General features: G+C 52.5%; 1 protein-coding gene across 2 annotated transcripts in view; it reads right to left on the bottom strand.

Annotated features, from left to right (window-relative positions):
- Positions 1-11,387, bottom strand: part of SLC29A4 (solute carrier family 29 member 4) — a 30,361-nt gene extending 18,974 nt beyond the window's left edge. For both annotated transcript variants that reach the window (XM_030578731.1, XM_030578730.1), the window contains exons 1-3: positions 11,317-11,387; positions 3,105-3,277; positions 591-722 (exon numbers count right to left, since the gene is read on the bottom strand). In XM_030578731.1, coding sequence (XP_030434591.1) covers positions 591-722; positions 3,105-3,267 — 295 coding nt within the window. In that variant the 5' untranslated portion in view covers positions 3,268-3,277; positions 11,317-11,387. The remainder of the gene's footprint in view (positions 1-590; positions 723-3,104; positions 3,278-11,316) is intronic.
- Between the last annotated feature and the right edge of the window lie 3,890 nt (positions 11,388-15,277).

Here is a 15,277-nt window from a genome sequence, read left to right as displayed (position 1 = left end):
TAGAAGGCTGTGGAATGATAGAGAGTGGGCTGAGGGTCTGGAGAGATACCCCATGGGCAACACAGGAGATGCCTGTGGGGCAGCTGCACATTTTTTATAGCTCCACTTTGCACTCAGGATACAAACACCACTGGGTGATACTGCTCTCATTAACTGGGCTACATTTGTGAGTTCAGGCTGGTAGACATTCAGCACCTGTAAATATCTGCATCCAGAAGAACTGGGAGACCAGGACCAGTCCTATTTCAAAACCAGACCCACACCAAACACACAAACACTCACTTTGGCAGCCTCTGTCTTTTCAACATCCTAGCACCAGCATCTAGGATCTCCTGTCACTAAATCTGACTGTGTTTGCTATTGGCATTTCACATCAGGAATCCTGACTGCTGGCTTTCAAAGGTTAAATGCGACCTGGAAATCAGCAGCCTGTCCGGGCTGATTTTCCCCTCTGCCTGTCAGACTAGCATTCTCCTGCTAATGAGGACTCGGACATGACAGCTTCCATGTCATGTCCTGGCTCAGTGTGAATGAAATCCAGAGAGCAGAGCCTCGGACATCCCAAACCACCATCGCTGGGAAGGACCCACCTGGATATTTGTGATGCAAATAGTCCACATCTGTGATAAAGCTGTTGTACGGCAGGAGAAATCCAACCCCTGCTAGCAGCATGGCAAAGTAAATCCCATGGTATCGATCCTGGGGCTCGGGGTCTTCCGAGACTACACGCCGAAATAAGACAAAACAGGTGACAGTTATGCTGATGGGCCGCTTAGAGCCGAACACAGAGTCCTACAGCCAGCCTGGGATATATATCGAGAGGCAAACGGATTTATTGTTCACTGAGATGAGGTACAGAGCATTCCCAAAAGACAGGCACTGTCTGTGTCTTGCAGCTTCAGTAAGAATCCCCATTGTATTCATTCCAACTCTCTTCTCTCCCATGAGATGCTGCAGTGCCATTATTCTACGCGATCACCCGCACAGGAATAACCAGACTAGACCAGTGGCCCAGCTCCTCTGGATCCTGTCTCTAACAATAGCCAGCCAACGGTACTACACTCATACGTATGGATCTGTGAACACGTGCCTCTGTTCACCTACCTCTAGTTCCCAGCCTTCCACACCGGGAGCAAAGAGTGAGGTTTTCTTATCACATAATTAAATGGTCCCTGTACTAGGAGAAGTTATTTATCTCCGCAGCCATACATATTTCCACAGAATCACTGACCCCAGCCCAGTCACACTTCTGCACGTGAACCCCCCCGAAAAGAGCAAAGCAGAGATGCCTGCTTGTTATCTCACGTGGGCTCGCAAGGGAACATCTGGGGGCCCCAAAAGAGCAACAGCTGTATTAAATCTCAGCTCTTCCCAAAGGGCCAGCTAATGGCCCAGGAGTGAGTGCTCCACAAGGCTATGTGGGAAAGCAGCTCTCAAGCCCTAACTCCTCATTACAGGGTCGGAGAGCTCCAAGACGGATTATACAGCCTTTTTATTACAAACTGTGAATGGCGGGATTAATGTTCGATAGCTGTATTGCAGGGTTCCCATAATGTGCCCAATGCCAGACTCACCTATGGAGCTCCACAAATAAACACCAGCCTGGCTAAACTGCACTCTGCGAATAGAGACATTTCAACAGTGACGCTGGCAGCACAAGAATACCAGGTCTTTGATGTGCAATAGATGGAAGTAATCTGATATGAAGCAGTCCCGTGCCAACCAGTGTACGTCCAGGGAGTGATTGGCAGAGGTTCAAACCTAGGGCCAGAGCTGCAGCTGGTACAAATGCAACTAGCCCCAGTGGAGGTAAGGTAAGGATCTGTCCTACAAATGGCACCTACTCAAGTGACTCAGCCTGTGAGATGTTTGGAGTAAACTCTCGAATAAGATCATCTTGGCCAGGGGAGCGACTGCTCGTTAATTGCTTTCATGTCATCTGGGAACACACTGCAGTTATGACATGTCGGAGTCTGCACTGTTAAAATACCGGGGGCTCTGCACAGGGAAGTGGTAATGTGTGTGCCTTGCCAATAGCACAGGCCCCCAGGCTCCCCACTGCCCCAGCATCATAAGGAGAGGAATGAAACGAGCCACAGAGCGGCCTGGCAGTGAAGGGGGAGTGGTTAATAGCAGAGGGAGGAGCCATGATAAATCACACACTTCCTCATCCCAGCCCTACGAATGGCCTTTCTTACCCAATCCTGCTGGGATGTCAAAGCCTGCACACCTCCTTCAAGGGAGGGCTCAGCAGGAGGGTGGCCAGCCAATAGCCACACAGTTGCTGGCCCAGTCATGCCCCCTTGGCTAGTGAGCAGAGAAGCGTCCGTGCTGCCTCGGACCCACGCGGTTGGGGAATTCCCTGCTTGTTCTGGTGGGTCCTGGCTGCAGCATCCCCATGCCCGTCCTGGGGATGTGGGAGGGTGTGTTACCCCTGTGCCAGTTACAAAGCCACAAAGCTTTGGGATTAATTTGTTCTCCCCACAGGCTGCTTGCACCACAGGAGAACGTCCGGGCCATGGCGATGGCTCAGGGGCTGCCTGGACAGCAGGCTCCACTCACAGCAGTTATGCTTAAGGACTGGGCCAAATGGCTCCTGTACAACAAGAACCAGCCCCAGACGCCGGCCAAGATTTGAACCGAACCTTCTGGAGGCTTGGAAAAAGTTCGCCGAACGTATCGTTGTCATCATTTCCACCTTGTCCTGTGGTCTCTGTGCGTCTGGGTCTCATTTGGGCCTGAAGCATTACCACAATGAGGTAACGGCTGCTCAAGGGGCGTGTCTGGCCTGGCCAGAAGACCTTGCAAGAAAGCCCACCCCTGTGAGATCTTCTGACTCAAGAAGCCAGGATAATCTGAACACCTGGCAAAAGTCTGGGGGGGGCAAAGCAGGGTTTGCCCGTCGCTCTGTGATACGTGGAGTGTTCTGCTGGTTGGGGCAGCACTGGCTATGACAACGCTCTCTCTCCCCACTTCTCTCCCTGCATCCAGGGAGCCACCTCAGCAGTCTGTCACTGCCATCGCTAGGTGCCCCCCTCAGCCTTTCCTCCATGCTCCCTCCTTGTGAGCCAGGAGAGATGTGAAGCCCAGCCGCCAAGCCCTACCTGGCTCCATGAAGGTGAGGACTCCCTTGGCCTGATTCCCTTTCGCCTGTAGCTCCTCCTCCTCCAGCTGGTAGCTGTCAAAGCTGAAGCTCATCACCACGTTCCCCTCGGGGGTCACCATGGGGCTGATGTCCTTGAAGAGATCTCCTCTGACGGAGCCCATTGTGGCTGACCTAAAGCAAGAGAGGGCAGCAACACACCATCAGCTCATTCCCAGCATCATCCTCAAGGGATACCCCCTGGGGGCTTGTTCCCAACAGGGCCAAGGGCTCAGCTAACATAATACATCGTAGGGAAAACATTAAACGCTCCATGCAAAATAGCACAGTAGCTAGTGAGGAAAAGAGCTGTGAGGTCATCTGGCCCTTCCCCCTGCCGGAGCCAGAATGACCACAGCATCTGAAGTGCTTTGCCCTGTCTAGTTTTAACTGCCCCAAGCGACGAGGCTCCCACTGCTTTCCCTCACCTCACTGGTAGGACGTCTCTCCTGATAATCAGCCATTTCCTTTGCTCGGTCTCATCCTGTTTCTCCTAATTACACCCCCTGGCATGAGCATTGGGCTACCCGTAAAAAGCAACCATGTCCCTCCACCCTGAGTCGCTGCAAAGTGGCACATGCAGGCCCAAACTAAGAGGTGACGGACGCTAACCTGGTGTAATAGCCTGCCCCCTCCCAACACATCCCTAACACCAAGTTAGACACACTTCGATTCACACCCTCTCACTGACATACACCAACATTACACAACAACCCTGGCTCCTTCTCCATTGTCCCTCAGTAACTTTTGGCTCAAATGCGTTCAGTTTCTAAGATGTTTCTCCCCCTTATCTTCCAGCACCAGAACCTCAGCCAGGAGAGGCCAAGAGACAAGCTGGGGTCCTTCCTTCTCACATGTCCTCAGCACCAATAATACAGATCTTGCCACAGGGGAGCATGGGGTTCCCCAGGCAGGGACTGGTGTTTTGTTCTGTGTTTGTGGAGCACCTCACATAATGGGGTGCCAGTCCGTGGCTCGGGCTGCCAGGTGCCACTGCAGTACAAACACTATATAATAAACTATGACATGTGAGAGGGAAAGAATCCAGCTTGCCTCTCAGAGTTTGCAGGGCTGGTGGTATGAAAAATAGCACATCCTTCTGAGCCCGCTCGAGCTGTTCAGCTAGAACAGTGGACAACACCAGGAGAGACCTCCCCATGGAACCAAGAACTCCATTTTATGAGCATGGGGCACCTTAAAGATGTCTCCATCACTATCACCGAACCGCTCCTCCGTTGTGCGGTACAAGAGTGAAGGCTGCCAGCTAAGTGTGGATAGTGTTCAGAGAAGGACTCCGAGGTGGGAAGCAATGGAGTGAAAGAAGAACCTGCAACGAAACCTCATAGAGAATTAAATCTGTGTAAGCTCTGTCTCTTCCCTGGTAAAAAGAGCTCTCCGTCTCTGGTGTCATCTGTGCCTTCTGCTTCTTGACGCTCTGAGCAGATCTCACACCAGGACTTCTCCCAGCACTATATGACCTGCAGTTTCCCCAACAGCCAGCACATCCACATCCTTTGTGAGGGTGACTCTTGCTGGGAGAAGCTGGGACTATAGCTGTGAGCTCACCACAGCCGGTGTGATTTCACTGGCCCCTCCAGCGAAGTTTGTTGGGAGTGGAGGGGCTATGAGGCTCCCCTTTACTGCAGCAGTCTGCATGGCTGTTAGGGCCCAGGTACCTGAACCAGGGAATGGATAGGGCTGCATCCACACTAAAGAACTGTGTAACTGCAGCCTGTACTGGTGTGATTCCCACACTCGTCACCCTGTCCCACATGCACACATAAAACTCCTTGTGCACGGCAGGGCCTTATGGATTGTTGCACCTATAACACCAACCGACCCCGGCTGGCGGCAGGCAGGATCGAACCTGGGACTGCTAAAGCTTAGGATATGATCCTGACTGCATGAGCTAAAAGCTATGTGGCTCTTAGCTAAGGCTGTAGCAGATTCATCAAACTCTAGCTGGACGGGCAGTCATTAGCAGGGCACAGAGCACCACACCACGCAGGGATGGGTTACACACCTACCCCACAACGCCCAGCACAACTCCACAGAGAGGGTGCAGAGCAGCTAGGGGCCACATTTTCAGCGTCGCCTTGGCTACTCTTGGGCCGGCTTGTCAGGTGACAGAGCCATTGCTCTGGGCTGTTGAGGCTCTCTGAAGGACTAATTGCACCACTGGTGCTGCCATACTACCATGGCTGTACTGCATGGTGGGGTGGCACTGCGTGGTGGGGCGTCCAGCTCAGAGCAAGTCCAGTTGCAGCGTGGCATGAAGACCTGCGCACTGTTGTTAGCGATGCTTGGTCTGGATGCAGGGCCTGGCACGCATATGCTACGGGGTTCTCCTGCATAGAATGAGGCTAGTGGGGTTCTCCGGTGCTCACATCCTGGGGACCGTTTCACAAGAACTAGATTGTCTCATAACCCCACCTTCCTGCCCAGTGCCCCGACCCCCACTGCTTGGGTCTCAAAGCCTTTCATTGCGCAGAACACCAACGAGGGCTCTACAGATGGGCTTGAAGTCAGAGAACCAAGCACCCAAGAGCAGCTTTTTAACAGACAGAATGACTATCAGGGAAAACTGATCCCCCCCATTCCCAAAGGCCAGGAAGACTGTGCTAAGAACCACCATCACACAGATCCCATCCTGCTGCCAGAGCCTTTGCACCTTCGCAGCTCAGGCGGAACACCAACAGCCAGGGCTTCTGCATCATTTCTCACAGCAGCTCACAACAGCTGGAAGTTTGGGACTGGAGGGATGTGCATAGTTTCATTGTCAGCTCAGACCCAGAGCATTGCTCTGAGCAGGTAGCACTGGAGAGGAACAGTGTTCTTAGTGGACCAAATCCAGAGGGCCTTACTGAAGCAAACGGCCTTCAAAGCTAATGGGCCCGATCCACTGCAGTCAATGGGAGCTGTAGGCGCTTGGCAACTCAGAGGTTTGGCCTGATGGACGCTAGGACGAATCAAACCTGAGCAAGGCCCGGGGGATCTGGCCCTGAGTAAGACTGTCTCTCCTAGTGCAGAGACATCACAGAGGACAGTGCCAGGATCCCATGCACAGGCAAAGGGACCCGGTAAGGAGTGCAGGTTGGAGACTGCGGGCTGGTCTCAGGTTATTTTGTTGCAGGGCCACAAGGAAATCCAATGGCTCCTTCGCTCCCACTTGCCCCTTCATCCACTGCCCGGAGACCTAGCTCAGGGATGGCTATTTCGGCAGAGACCTTTAGGCCTGCCCTCATATAGCCTTGCATTCTTTGCATAGGTGCGTTCCTTCCACGGATATTCTTTAAAGGATACTGCATTACTGTATACAATTCAGCACCTCGTGTGGTGGATCAAAGCGAGCCGCCTCTGGCTGACCCCTTCCTCTGGCAGCTCAGGGTTCTGCCTAGGCTGCAGAACATATCTTTGCTTCCAGGTCCAGTCACTGTCTCGTCCACCTCAGTAGCTTCTGCCGCACTGGCACCAAACGCAAGAGCAGAGACAGCAGCTTTGAGCTGGGCTATCTAGAGAGCTTATCGCAAGCTTTGAGGGATGGTGTTAAGGTTTATCGCTGCTGCAAATCCCTCAATGAAAGCCTCCAAACCTGATAAGCCGGCAGGACAGGGCTGCTGCCACTCACTGGGGTTTTCACACTGACAGCCAGGGGCTTTTCTGCCTTGGGTGTCAGGGTGACAGCAACAGCTGTCAGGGGTTTGCTTTGGTGCTGGGGCTTTAATGTCCCCACGCTCCTGCTCTGCAGCAGCCTGTCACATGCTTCAGTTTCAATAAATAAATCCGAGGAGTTTTTCTTTTAATCCTCCGCTTTGCCAGGAACAATAATATGAAAAAGCCCAAGTCAGGGGCCAGAATAGACCAACCAGGGTGGCTTTGGCTCCAGACCAGGCAGTCAGCTGGGTTAAAGAGGACTTGGGACTGGCCACGAGACGGCATCGCTGGCTGAGAGAAGGGCAATGGGAGAGGCAATGCTGTCTGTGGTTAGAGCAGCAGGCAGGGTTCTATTCCTGGCTTGGATGCTGACTCATTGCATGCCCTTGGGAGAGTTGGTTAACCTCTGTGCCTCAGTTTACCTTTCTCTAATATGAAGATAATACCTTCCTCATAGGCTTTAGAAAATGTTTGTAAAGGCATTTGAGAGTCTCATCTGAAGGCAAAGGGCAAACTATTGTAACAAACTGGTGGCCCTCCTGCAATTTTGTGCTTGACTCTATGCTGTCTGTGCGATCAAGGAGCACTTCAACATGGGGAGAGAACCCAGTGCCTCCTGGTCTGAAAGCACAGGCCCTACTCCTTGAGCTGAAGGAGACACTCGATTAGCAACATAGGAGTTCTGCTAAGAGTTGGAGATTCCCATTCCCTCCAGTAGAAGGCAGTGTAGATACAGAATCTTCCTGCAGGGCAGGTTGGAAGACTGGTGTGATGTTTACTGTTCGCGCCCCAGGGCTGCATGATGTGGAGCATCAGCTGCTTCACACTGTCTGAGAGCTCGGTAATCAATGGGACCATAACTTGAGGCTCCTGGTCACTCAGGACATCTCCTCCTTATCCTAGCCCTGGCTGGCGCTCTGGATTTCTGCAGCAGGACTGGGAGAAAATCTGCCCTTCTCAGTAGGGGATCCCCAAGCGAACGGCTTTGCAGGCAGACCCAGATTTGCTTGAACTGGCCCCAGCTCCACCATTCCCAGGGCTGTAATTTACAACCCAAATCGGTGGCTCCAAACCCCAAACCTGTGAGCCCAGCAGAGAGCAAGAGGAACTGCTTTAACCGATCCTTGCTATGAAGAGGGGCCACTTACGAAGAACCCCTTTAAACTTAACTGGGGCCGTGTTGCAGGGACCTAGCTCTGCCTCTAGATGGTGCTCTAGGACACCTCAGGCAGGAAAATGCCTCCCAGAGTTGGGAGACTTTGGGTTTGATTTGTCTTCTGTTGTGGTGAGCACCATGTGTCTGGCTACCCCCACAGTGAATAATGGCTCTGAAGAGGGGAAAAATCTACCTGCATAATCTGGAATCCCAACAGGAACACAGTGATTCCATTAGGGGTCTGATATATTAAGTCTCCGACCCGACCCCAAGAAGCCTTGCAGGGAGGCTAGAGTTTGCAAAACTCCAAGAGGCTCTTGTGGAATCAGACAGCGCCAGCTGATATCTTGAATATTTGTTCTTAATGCAGCAACAGTTCATGCATATAAGTCCACAGTTCTCTGCATGGTCAAAATCCTTTTAGATGATCCCCAGCTTCATTTCATTCCAAACACCATCAAAGGGTAGATCCTTATTTATAGTTATGTCTACTGTGTATTACCCCAACCGCCCAATGGATGTCAGTGGTGCTCCAGCAAAACACAGCTTTAGGCACACTCATCGGGGGAATAAAATGCTCCTAAAAAACAGACTCCGGGGGGGCGGGGGGGAGGGGAATTCAATTTCAGTCATTTCCTGTCTCATTATGAGATGTGATGTTTGCTAGGATATAAAGATTTACATGGAGTCTTAGCCCCAGTAAACAGACAAGCCACACATTGGATAAACAAGGATAGAAACCTAATGCCTTATTTAATTGTGTTGCAGTCCCAATGTCACACAAGCTAATGAAAGTTATATTGACCCCTCAGAATCTAGTCCTTCCAAACTTTGATTGCTTCCTTGAGCCATAAACATATTTACTTATTTCAGGAACGTGCCAAAGCATCCTCTGAATCTGTGTGATAGGCCAGTCAGTACCATTCTGCTAATAGCATAATCCACTGCCTCTGCCTCTGACATGTGAATGTTGTTCTTTCAGAGACTAAAGGTCAAAGTAGCAACAACAGGTCCTATACTCCAGCCACAATCTAAGGGACATGTGCCCTCTCCAACAAGCAGCCTGGCAATGCAACAAGAGCAAAGCAGCTGAACTACTCAAGGCAACTGCAACCCAAAATTGATCCAAACCGAGCATCTTGATCATGGGCCTGGAATTTTTTGCCTGAACTTCCATTGAATGGAAAGATGAGGGAAAAAATCTAGCTACTTGCTCCTACACAGAAGAAACGTAGGCCTCATGCATTGGGTCCAGGCACTGGACGAAGCTTGCAAGGTTTCATTTGGCAATATACAGCAACCTTGGAATGTCACATTTTGAAGAAAATGAAATTACAACAGAAAACTGACCCCTAAGGCTCAGTCACCTTGAAGCACCAGAACTGACTCCTGATCTGTTTCACGGGTTATTTCTTTAAGTGGGCTTCACTCCCTTTTAAAGGCGAGATGAAACAGTTGTTGACACTATGTGCTAGGAATCTGCTTACAGAACTGAGTTTGGAATTAGCACCTGTTTGTTGACTGTCAGGTCAGTGCTTTGTTATTCTCTGTGAGAGATGCAAGACCATCCAACCAGGAACAGAGCTCTGACTAGCTCAGACAGGCCTGGGGATGAATACAGATCCTTTCTGTATTATTTTTTGTTGAGAAAGTCACGCTTCATTAACCTTTTCTTAACACCCTTCAGCAGAATAATGAGAGCAGCTAAAATTATTAAAAACAAACACAGCAAAAACCACTTACCAAACACCTGGTGCTAAAAGAAACAAATCAGATAAGACTAGACAGGAAATGGTCTCCACACCCGCCATAAAGCCCGTGGTAGATTTTTTTAAATAGAAAACCTGTTGGGAGAATATGCCTATTATAAAAGTCTCTTATCCAGGGAAGGCGCTTCCATTTAGGCGACCTAGGGCACCAGGATTTGGGAGGGTGCCGCCCTTGGCAGCAATTCGGCTGCAGGGGGTCCTTCCGCGCTCTGGGTCGTCGTTGGCAAATTCTGCGGCGGGTCCTTCACTCACTCCGGGACCTGCCGCCGAAGTGCCCTGAAGACCAGGAGCATGGAAGGACCCCCCCACCGCCGCAAGAATTGCCGCCAACGATCGGGAGTGCAGAAGGACCCCCGCCTAGGGTGCCCAAAACCCTGGCACCGCTCCTGCTCTTATCACAACTTAAACTTCTTCCCGTTATACTAGACCAATAAAACTGGGAACCATGGACAGTTACACAGTACAGGAAGGAATCTTTGCTGTTCTGCAGCCAATGCAATTCCTTAATAACATCCGGCCTGATTCTGCACTCACAGTGGGTTGACACTGGTGTGCATCCATTGCCACCAGTGCAGTTACTGCTCACTTACACCTTGATCAGCGAGAGAAGAATTGGGCCTTAGGCAAGTGACATCCCCAGTCCCTTTCCCAGGCTCAGAACTGAGAGGATGGGGAGAATGAAGCAATTCTCATCAGGAAGATTTTTGTGGTGTTTTTTTAAAATATTTTTGGTAGCAAAAATCTAGTAAATCTTGGGCTGGCTGGGTGCGGACAGTGGCTCTCCTCTAACAGGTCCGGGCAGGATTTATTCCCTTACCACTAAATGCTGCCTGGATTGTTAAACCCCAGCACTGGGCTGCCCCACAATCGCTGATGCTCTCTGTCCCCAAAGCAACTTCTTCCCTCTCTCTAGCTCCTTCCCTCCTCTGCCATCTCCTAGCCCAGCTGCTGCCATGCAGCCCCAAGGTGGGCTCCTTACTCGGCTGGGAACGAGGAGAGGGTTAGAAAAGCCGGGCTGGAAGGGAGCTAAACCCTGCGGCTCGCTCCGGGCTCTGCTCTCCTGCGGCTGTCTAAAGCGAGGACCGGCGAGATGCCCGTCCCACTTCGTGCCAGCAAAGGCAGCTGATTTCTCCACCTTCCATCTGCTCCCCATTCACCCCCATGCCACGAGCCGGGCTCCTGGCTCCCTCCCTCCTGGGGGCGCCGCGCAAACACCCACGTTGCACGAAGACAGGGATTTGAAAAGCCCTGATTTAATTCCAGTGATGGGGGGGTCTGAATCCCGCAGCGATCAAACAGCCGCCGGGCGCCCCCCGGGGGGGGCATGTTAGGGGTGGGAAGAGAGATGCCTCCAGGCAGGTTCAGAGCCCGGGGTGCACCTGGGGCGGATGGGGGGTGGCTGTGTCTCCCCCGCCCCCGAAATCTCAGGCGAGGATTCACCCAGCTCCGTGCAATGTGCAACCTGCGCTGCTCGGGGTCTTTGTCCCCCGCCCCCGGGCCGCTGCCTGAGCCGGGCTGGGCGGGCGGCCCAAGCCCCGGGGCCGGGCTCCAGCGTTGCCCAACAGGTTGGCCCCCGTCCTCCCTCCCTCCCTTACCTCTGGCCGGGCTGGCTCCGCCGCCGCCTCAGCGCTCCTGCCCGGCAGCCTTCAGCCCGGCCGCCTGAGCCGGCCCGCTGCCTCCCATCGCCCGGCCGCCGGCTCCAGGCAGCCTCCGCCCGCTCCGCTCCGCGCCGGGCCGCGCCTGGGGGGAGCGTGTGCGCAGCGGCCCTGCCCAGCCCAGCCCCGGCCCCCCGCTCCCGCCTCCTCCTGCAGCAGACACCCCGCCTCCTCCGTCCTCTCCCCGCGGCGCCCACGCGCGCTCCGCCGCCCCACGCGCGCCTGGCGAGCCCCCGGGGGCGCCGCGCCCGGCCCGGGGCTAGCTAAGGGGTGGTGCCCGCGCCTCTGGTGCCAGCCCCAGGCAGGGCTCCAGGCCGCGGCTGGGGAGGGCAGGTGAACCTGGGGGGCTTTAGCAGCCGGTGCCTGGTCACTCTCTGCCCCCCTCCCGTCCTAGGGTCCGGCTGTGCCAGCACAAAGGCAGCAGCCTTGGCAGTTTGGCCTGGGGGGAGCTGGGCTGGGTGGGAGCAGCCAGGCGCACAAGGGGCGCTGCCAGCTCTGCAGGAGGTGGCAGCTTCCCCCAGGCTGGTCTGAGCCAGCGCCTGGGCACCAGGCTGGGGGCCACTGGCTGGCAGACAGGGCAAATGAGTCTTGCTGTTTGTGGTTACCAAAGGCCTTGTGGGGCTTTTCACTATAGGAGCAGGAGTATTGCAACCCCCCTCCTCAAAAACGACCTGGGCTTGGGGCTCACAAACTGCCCTGCCCCATGCAGATGGGCAGTTGAGATGGCTGTTTGCTTTACTGTAACCTCCCCCTGGCACATCACCCCCATGGTCTGTTTGGTCCATCCTGTCCCACATCTAGATTAGCAGCTTTGCAGGGCAGGGACCTCTTTGTTATTTCTCTGTACAGCACCTCGCTGTGGGGCCCTGAGCCTTGGTCGGGGAAGGCCTTGCACATCATCAATAACAATATGAAGAGATGGGCTAATACAGGTGGTCACATTCTGCCTACCTAAACTTCCCCATTGCTTCAGTTGGAGCCAGGATTCTTCTTTGGTGATGGACCCACAGTGTTGCTATGCACAGTTAAATAGCTGCTGTATCTCACCCCAGAGATGGCCGCATTCCAGGATGAACTGATACATGTTTACATTGAATCAAGCCCTTTGGAAGGAAAAGAGCTACATAAATGTAATCTGTTGTTACTCTCATTAATAAATAGCGCCAAACCCTCACCTCTGTGTGGTCCATTTGGGAACAACACACAAGGAATGGGATTTGTTGGTGCCTCAGGTCCACAGCCTGAGGCTGAAGGCTGAGTGATACCAAGCACCCAAGCTGCGTGGGTACCTGATTCAGGGTGTTAATGTTACTCCCATGGAAGTAAATGGGAGCTTGACTTACACAGGAGCAGGCCAGTGTGTGATACTTGGCCTGGTTTTCCCCTGCCTTGCAAAGCGCTACCCTAGCCGAGTGGCAGCATTTTCCACCCATTGCACTTTGCACAGGCGTGAATGACTGACAGTGAGGAATCGGGACCATCGAGTCACTGCATGTATCCAGCAGCTGAAGGGCAACGTGTACAGGTGCATTCTCCTCTAGCAGTTTAAACACTGACTCCCAGTGCCCAGAGTTGGAGCATCTAACCTGCTCTCCCTCCCACATACCAAACAGAAACACTGACAAGACAAGACAAACAGAGCAGATAAACAGTTTCACACACCTTCTTCTTGACTAGCTTTTGCTTGTGATCCCCACTAGAAAATGACTCCACCCGCCCGCCTTCTCCCCCACTCTCCTGAATAAAACTGGCAGAACACATTCCACTTCAAAACCACTTAACTAAATAAGAAAATCTTACATTCCTTTTGCACCTTGAGGATCTCAAAGGCATATGACAAACTCAGCAAACTGCCATACAAACCATACAGGAAGTTCATGGTAGACATTACTGAAATGTTGCCACTTCTGGGGTGGAATGCTGCAGGTGTTTACTAATGCACAGAATCCATACACAATATAGTTCAGGAAAGTAAGAAAAATACCATCCCCAATGGAAACACCTGATGTAATTTTGGCAAGCAGAACCAAAGAAGTTTAAATGGAAAAAGACTTATTACATCATCTATATCCATATTCCAAGGCAGTGCATGATTGTTTCCAGAGACAGTGTATGAGAGCCAGACAGGAGTCAAACCTACACTCCTATAATTCACAGTTAAATGTGCATTGTGCCCCTTGTATTGGAGAGAATGTATTTACCCAATATGGAGTGCCAGGGACATCACAGACTGGGTCTCCTCCCTTCTGGCTTTTTGTCAGGGGACAAGCTCTGAGGTGATTGCCAATGAGTATTAGTGATTCTGCATGATGGATTTATGACCCAGCAGTCTGATTAAATGGCAAGCCCTAGTCATTGTTAGGGTGCATTGGTGCTCACTGACAGGACCTTCCCACCATGTGGATTCGCTTCATGCAGCTCCCTTGGCCTGTTAAGACAGCAGATGGTAGTGGAATGGGGCATGAGGAGCTGGAGCCCCCAGAGAGGACACAGGGAAACTGGGGAAAGGCATGCAGAAGTGGGACAGGAATCAGGGCGAGGCATGCAAAAATGGCACAGAACACTCAGAAAGGAGGTACAGAGGCCTGTGACGGGGTGAACAAAGCTCAAACTGGACCAGAGCAGGAAAGGGTTAATGGCTAGACCTGGAAAAAGGGGCAGAAACCAGCTCCACCCTGCAACATCTGCCACTAATATCAAGCTAGGAGGAGCCTTCTCCAGCAGGACTGTGTTAAAAGGGACTTTGAGATGTTTGATTTTATTTCTTAAGCTACTAAAAACGGCAATGCATGTCACCTTCCGGCTGACCCCAGGCACGGCAGGAAGAGGTGTCAGGCAGCAGCCCTGATGCACCAACTCGTTCTCATGGTGTAGAAGGATTGGCAATTGACTAATAAGTTCTTGCAAACTTCCCTGGGGGAAAGACAGAGCAGTCCTGAGGGTTAAAACCATTGGAGCCCACAAAGTTTTGCCTACCCTGCTCTGCACTTTGCTGCTTGTGGCTGATGGCGCCCGAGGCCTGGATGTCACAACTCCTCACCTGGCGTCTTGCTGGAGACACTGCTGCTTTTCCATTAACTGCCTGTGTCCTTTAATTACAGCTCTGCACACGTTTGGCCAGGCGGCCAGCTTTCTGGGGCACTTCATCCTCAGACAATGGCCCCTATCTCTCGGTATGAGGTAATTATACTGCAATAAAAGGGTTGGTTATGGTTTAATAATGTTCGGCTAAGTTGTAGTGCAGAAGGCTCTGCTCACTTGCTTGGAGAAGGCATGGGCACTGGGATCCTGGAGGGACCCTTTCAAACACAGGCAAAATGGTGCAGGCCCACCAACAGTGAAGCTATCAGAGAGCACCTCATGCACGCCCCCATGGGACTGCTCTACTCTCCTGCAGGGGAGAAAGTATGTCTGTAGGTGGAGAATCTTCACCCTCTACCATTTTCTCCTATGCGGGGGCAGGACACAATCTGATCAGGGTTAAAGGAGCAGACAGGCAGGTTTATTGGCTACATCCCCCATGGCCAGTTGTCTACCCGAAACGAAACCTCCCAAAGAGATTGTCCCAGCATGGGCCCTTGGGGCACTGGCTCTACTTTGGCTGCTCCAAATCCCCAGTGGAGGGCATGGAGGCGAGTCCTTCAAGGGGGGATATTACACATACAGACTCATTGGTTTCAGCCTACTGTAGCAAACAACACACATTAGAGTCACACCCAAGATCTGCTGGTATCGCTCAGCGGAACCTGTCTCCATCCCTCTAGCTCCTAAAGAGAGATAGAGCAGGGAGGAAGAGTCTTTTTGCCTCTAGTCCCCACACTGCCCGTTAACCCATACTCAAGAGCCGTCTCTGTCCCTCTAGCCCTGCCGAGCTCCCTCTGCCCCATGCTGACTTGCATCA

Source organism: Gopherus evgoodei, chromosome 10 (genome assembly GCF_007399415.2).
Source record: "Gopherus evgoodei ecotype Sinaloan lineage chromosome 10, rGopEvg1_v1.p, whole genome shotgun sequence".
NCBI classification, from domain to species: domain Eukaryota; kingdom Metazoa; phylum Chordata; order Testudines; family Testudinidae; genus Gopherus; species Gopherus evgoodei.
Note: the sequence above shows the minus strand (reverse complement) of the source record. Positions and strands in the feature narration are given on the sequence as shown.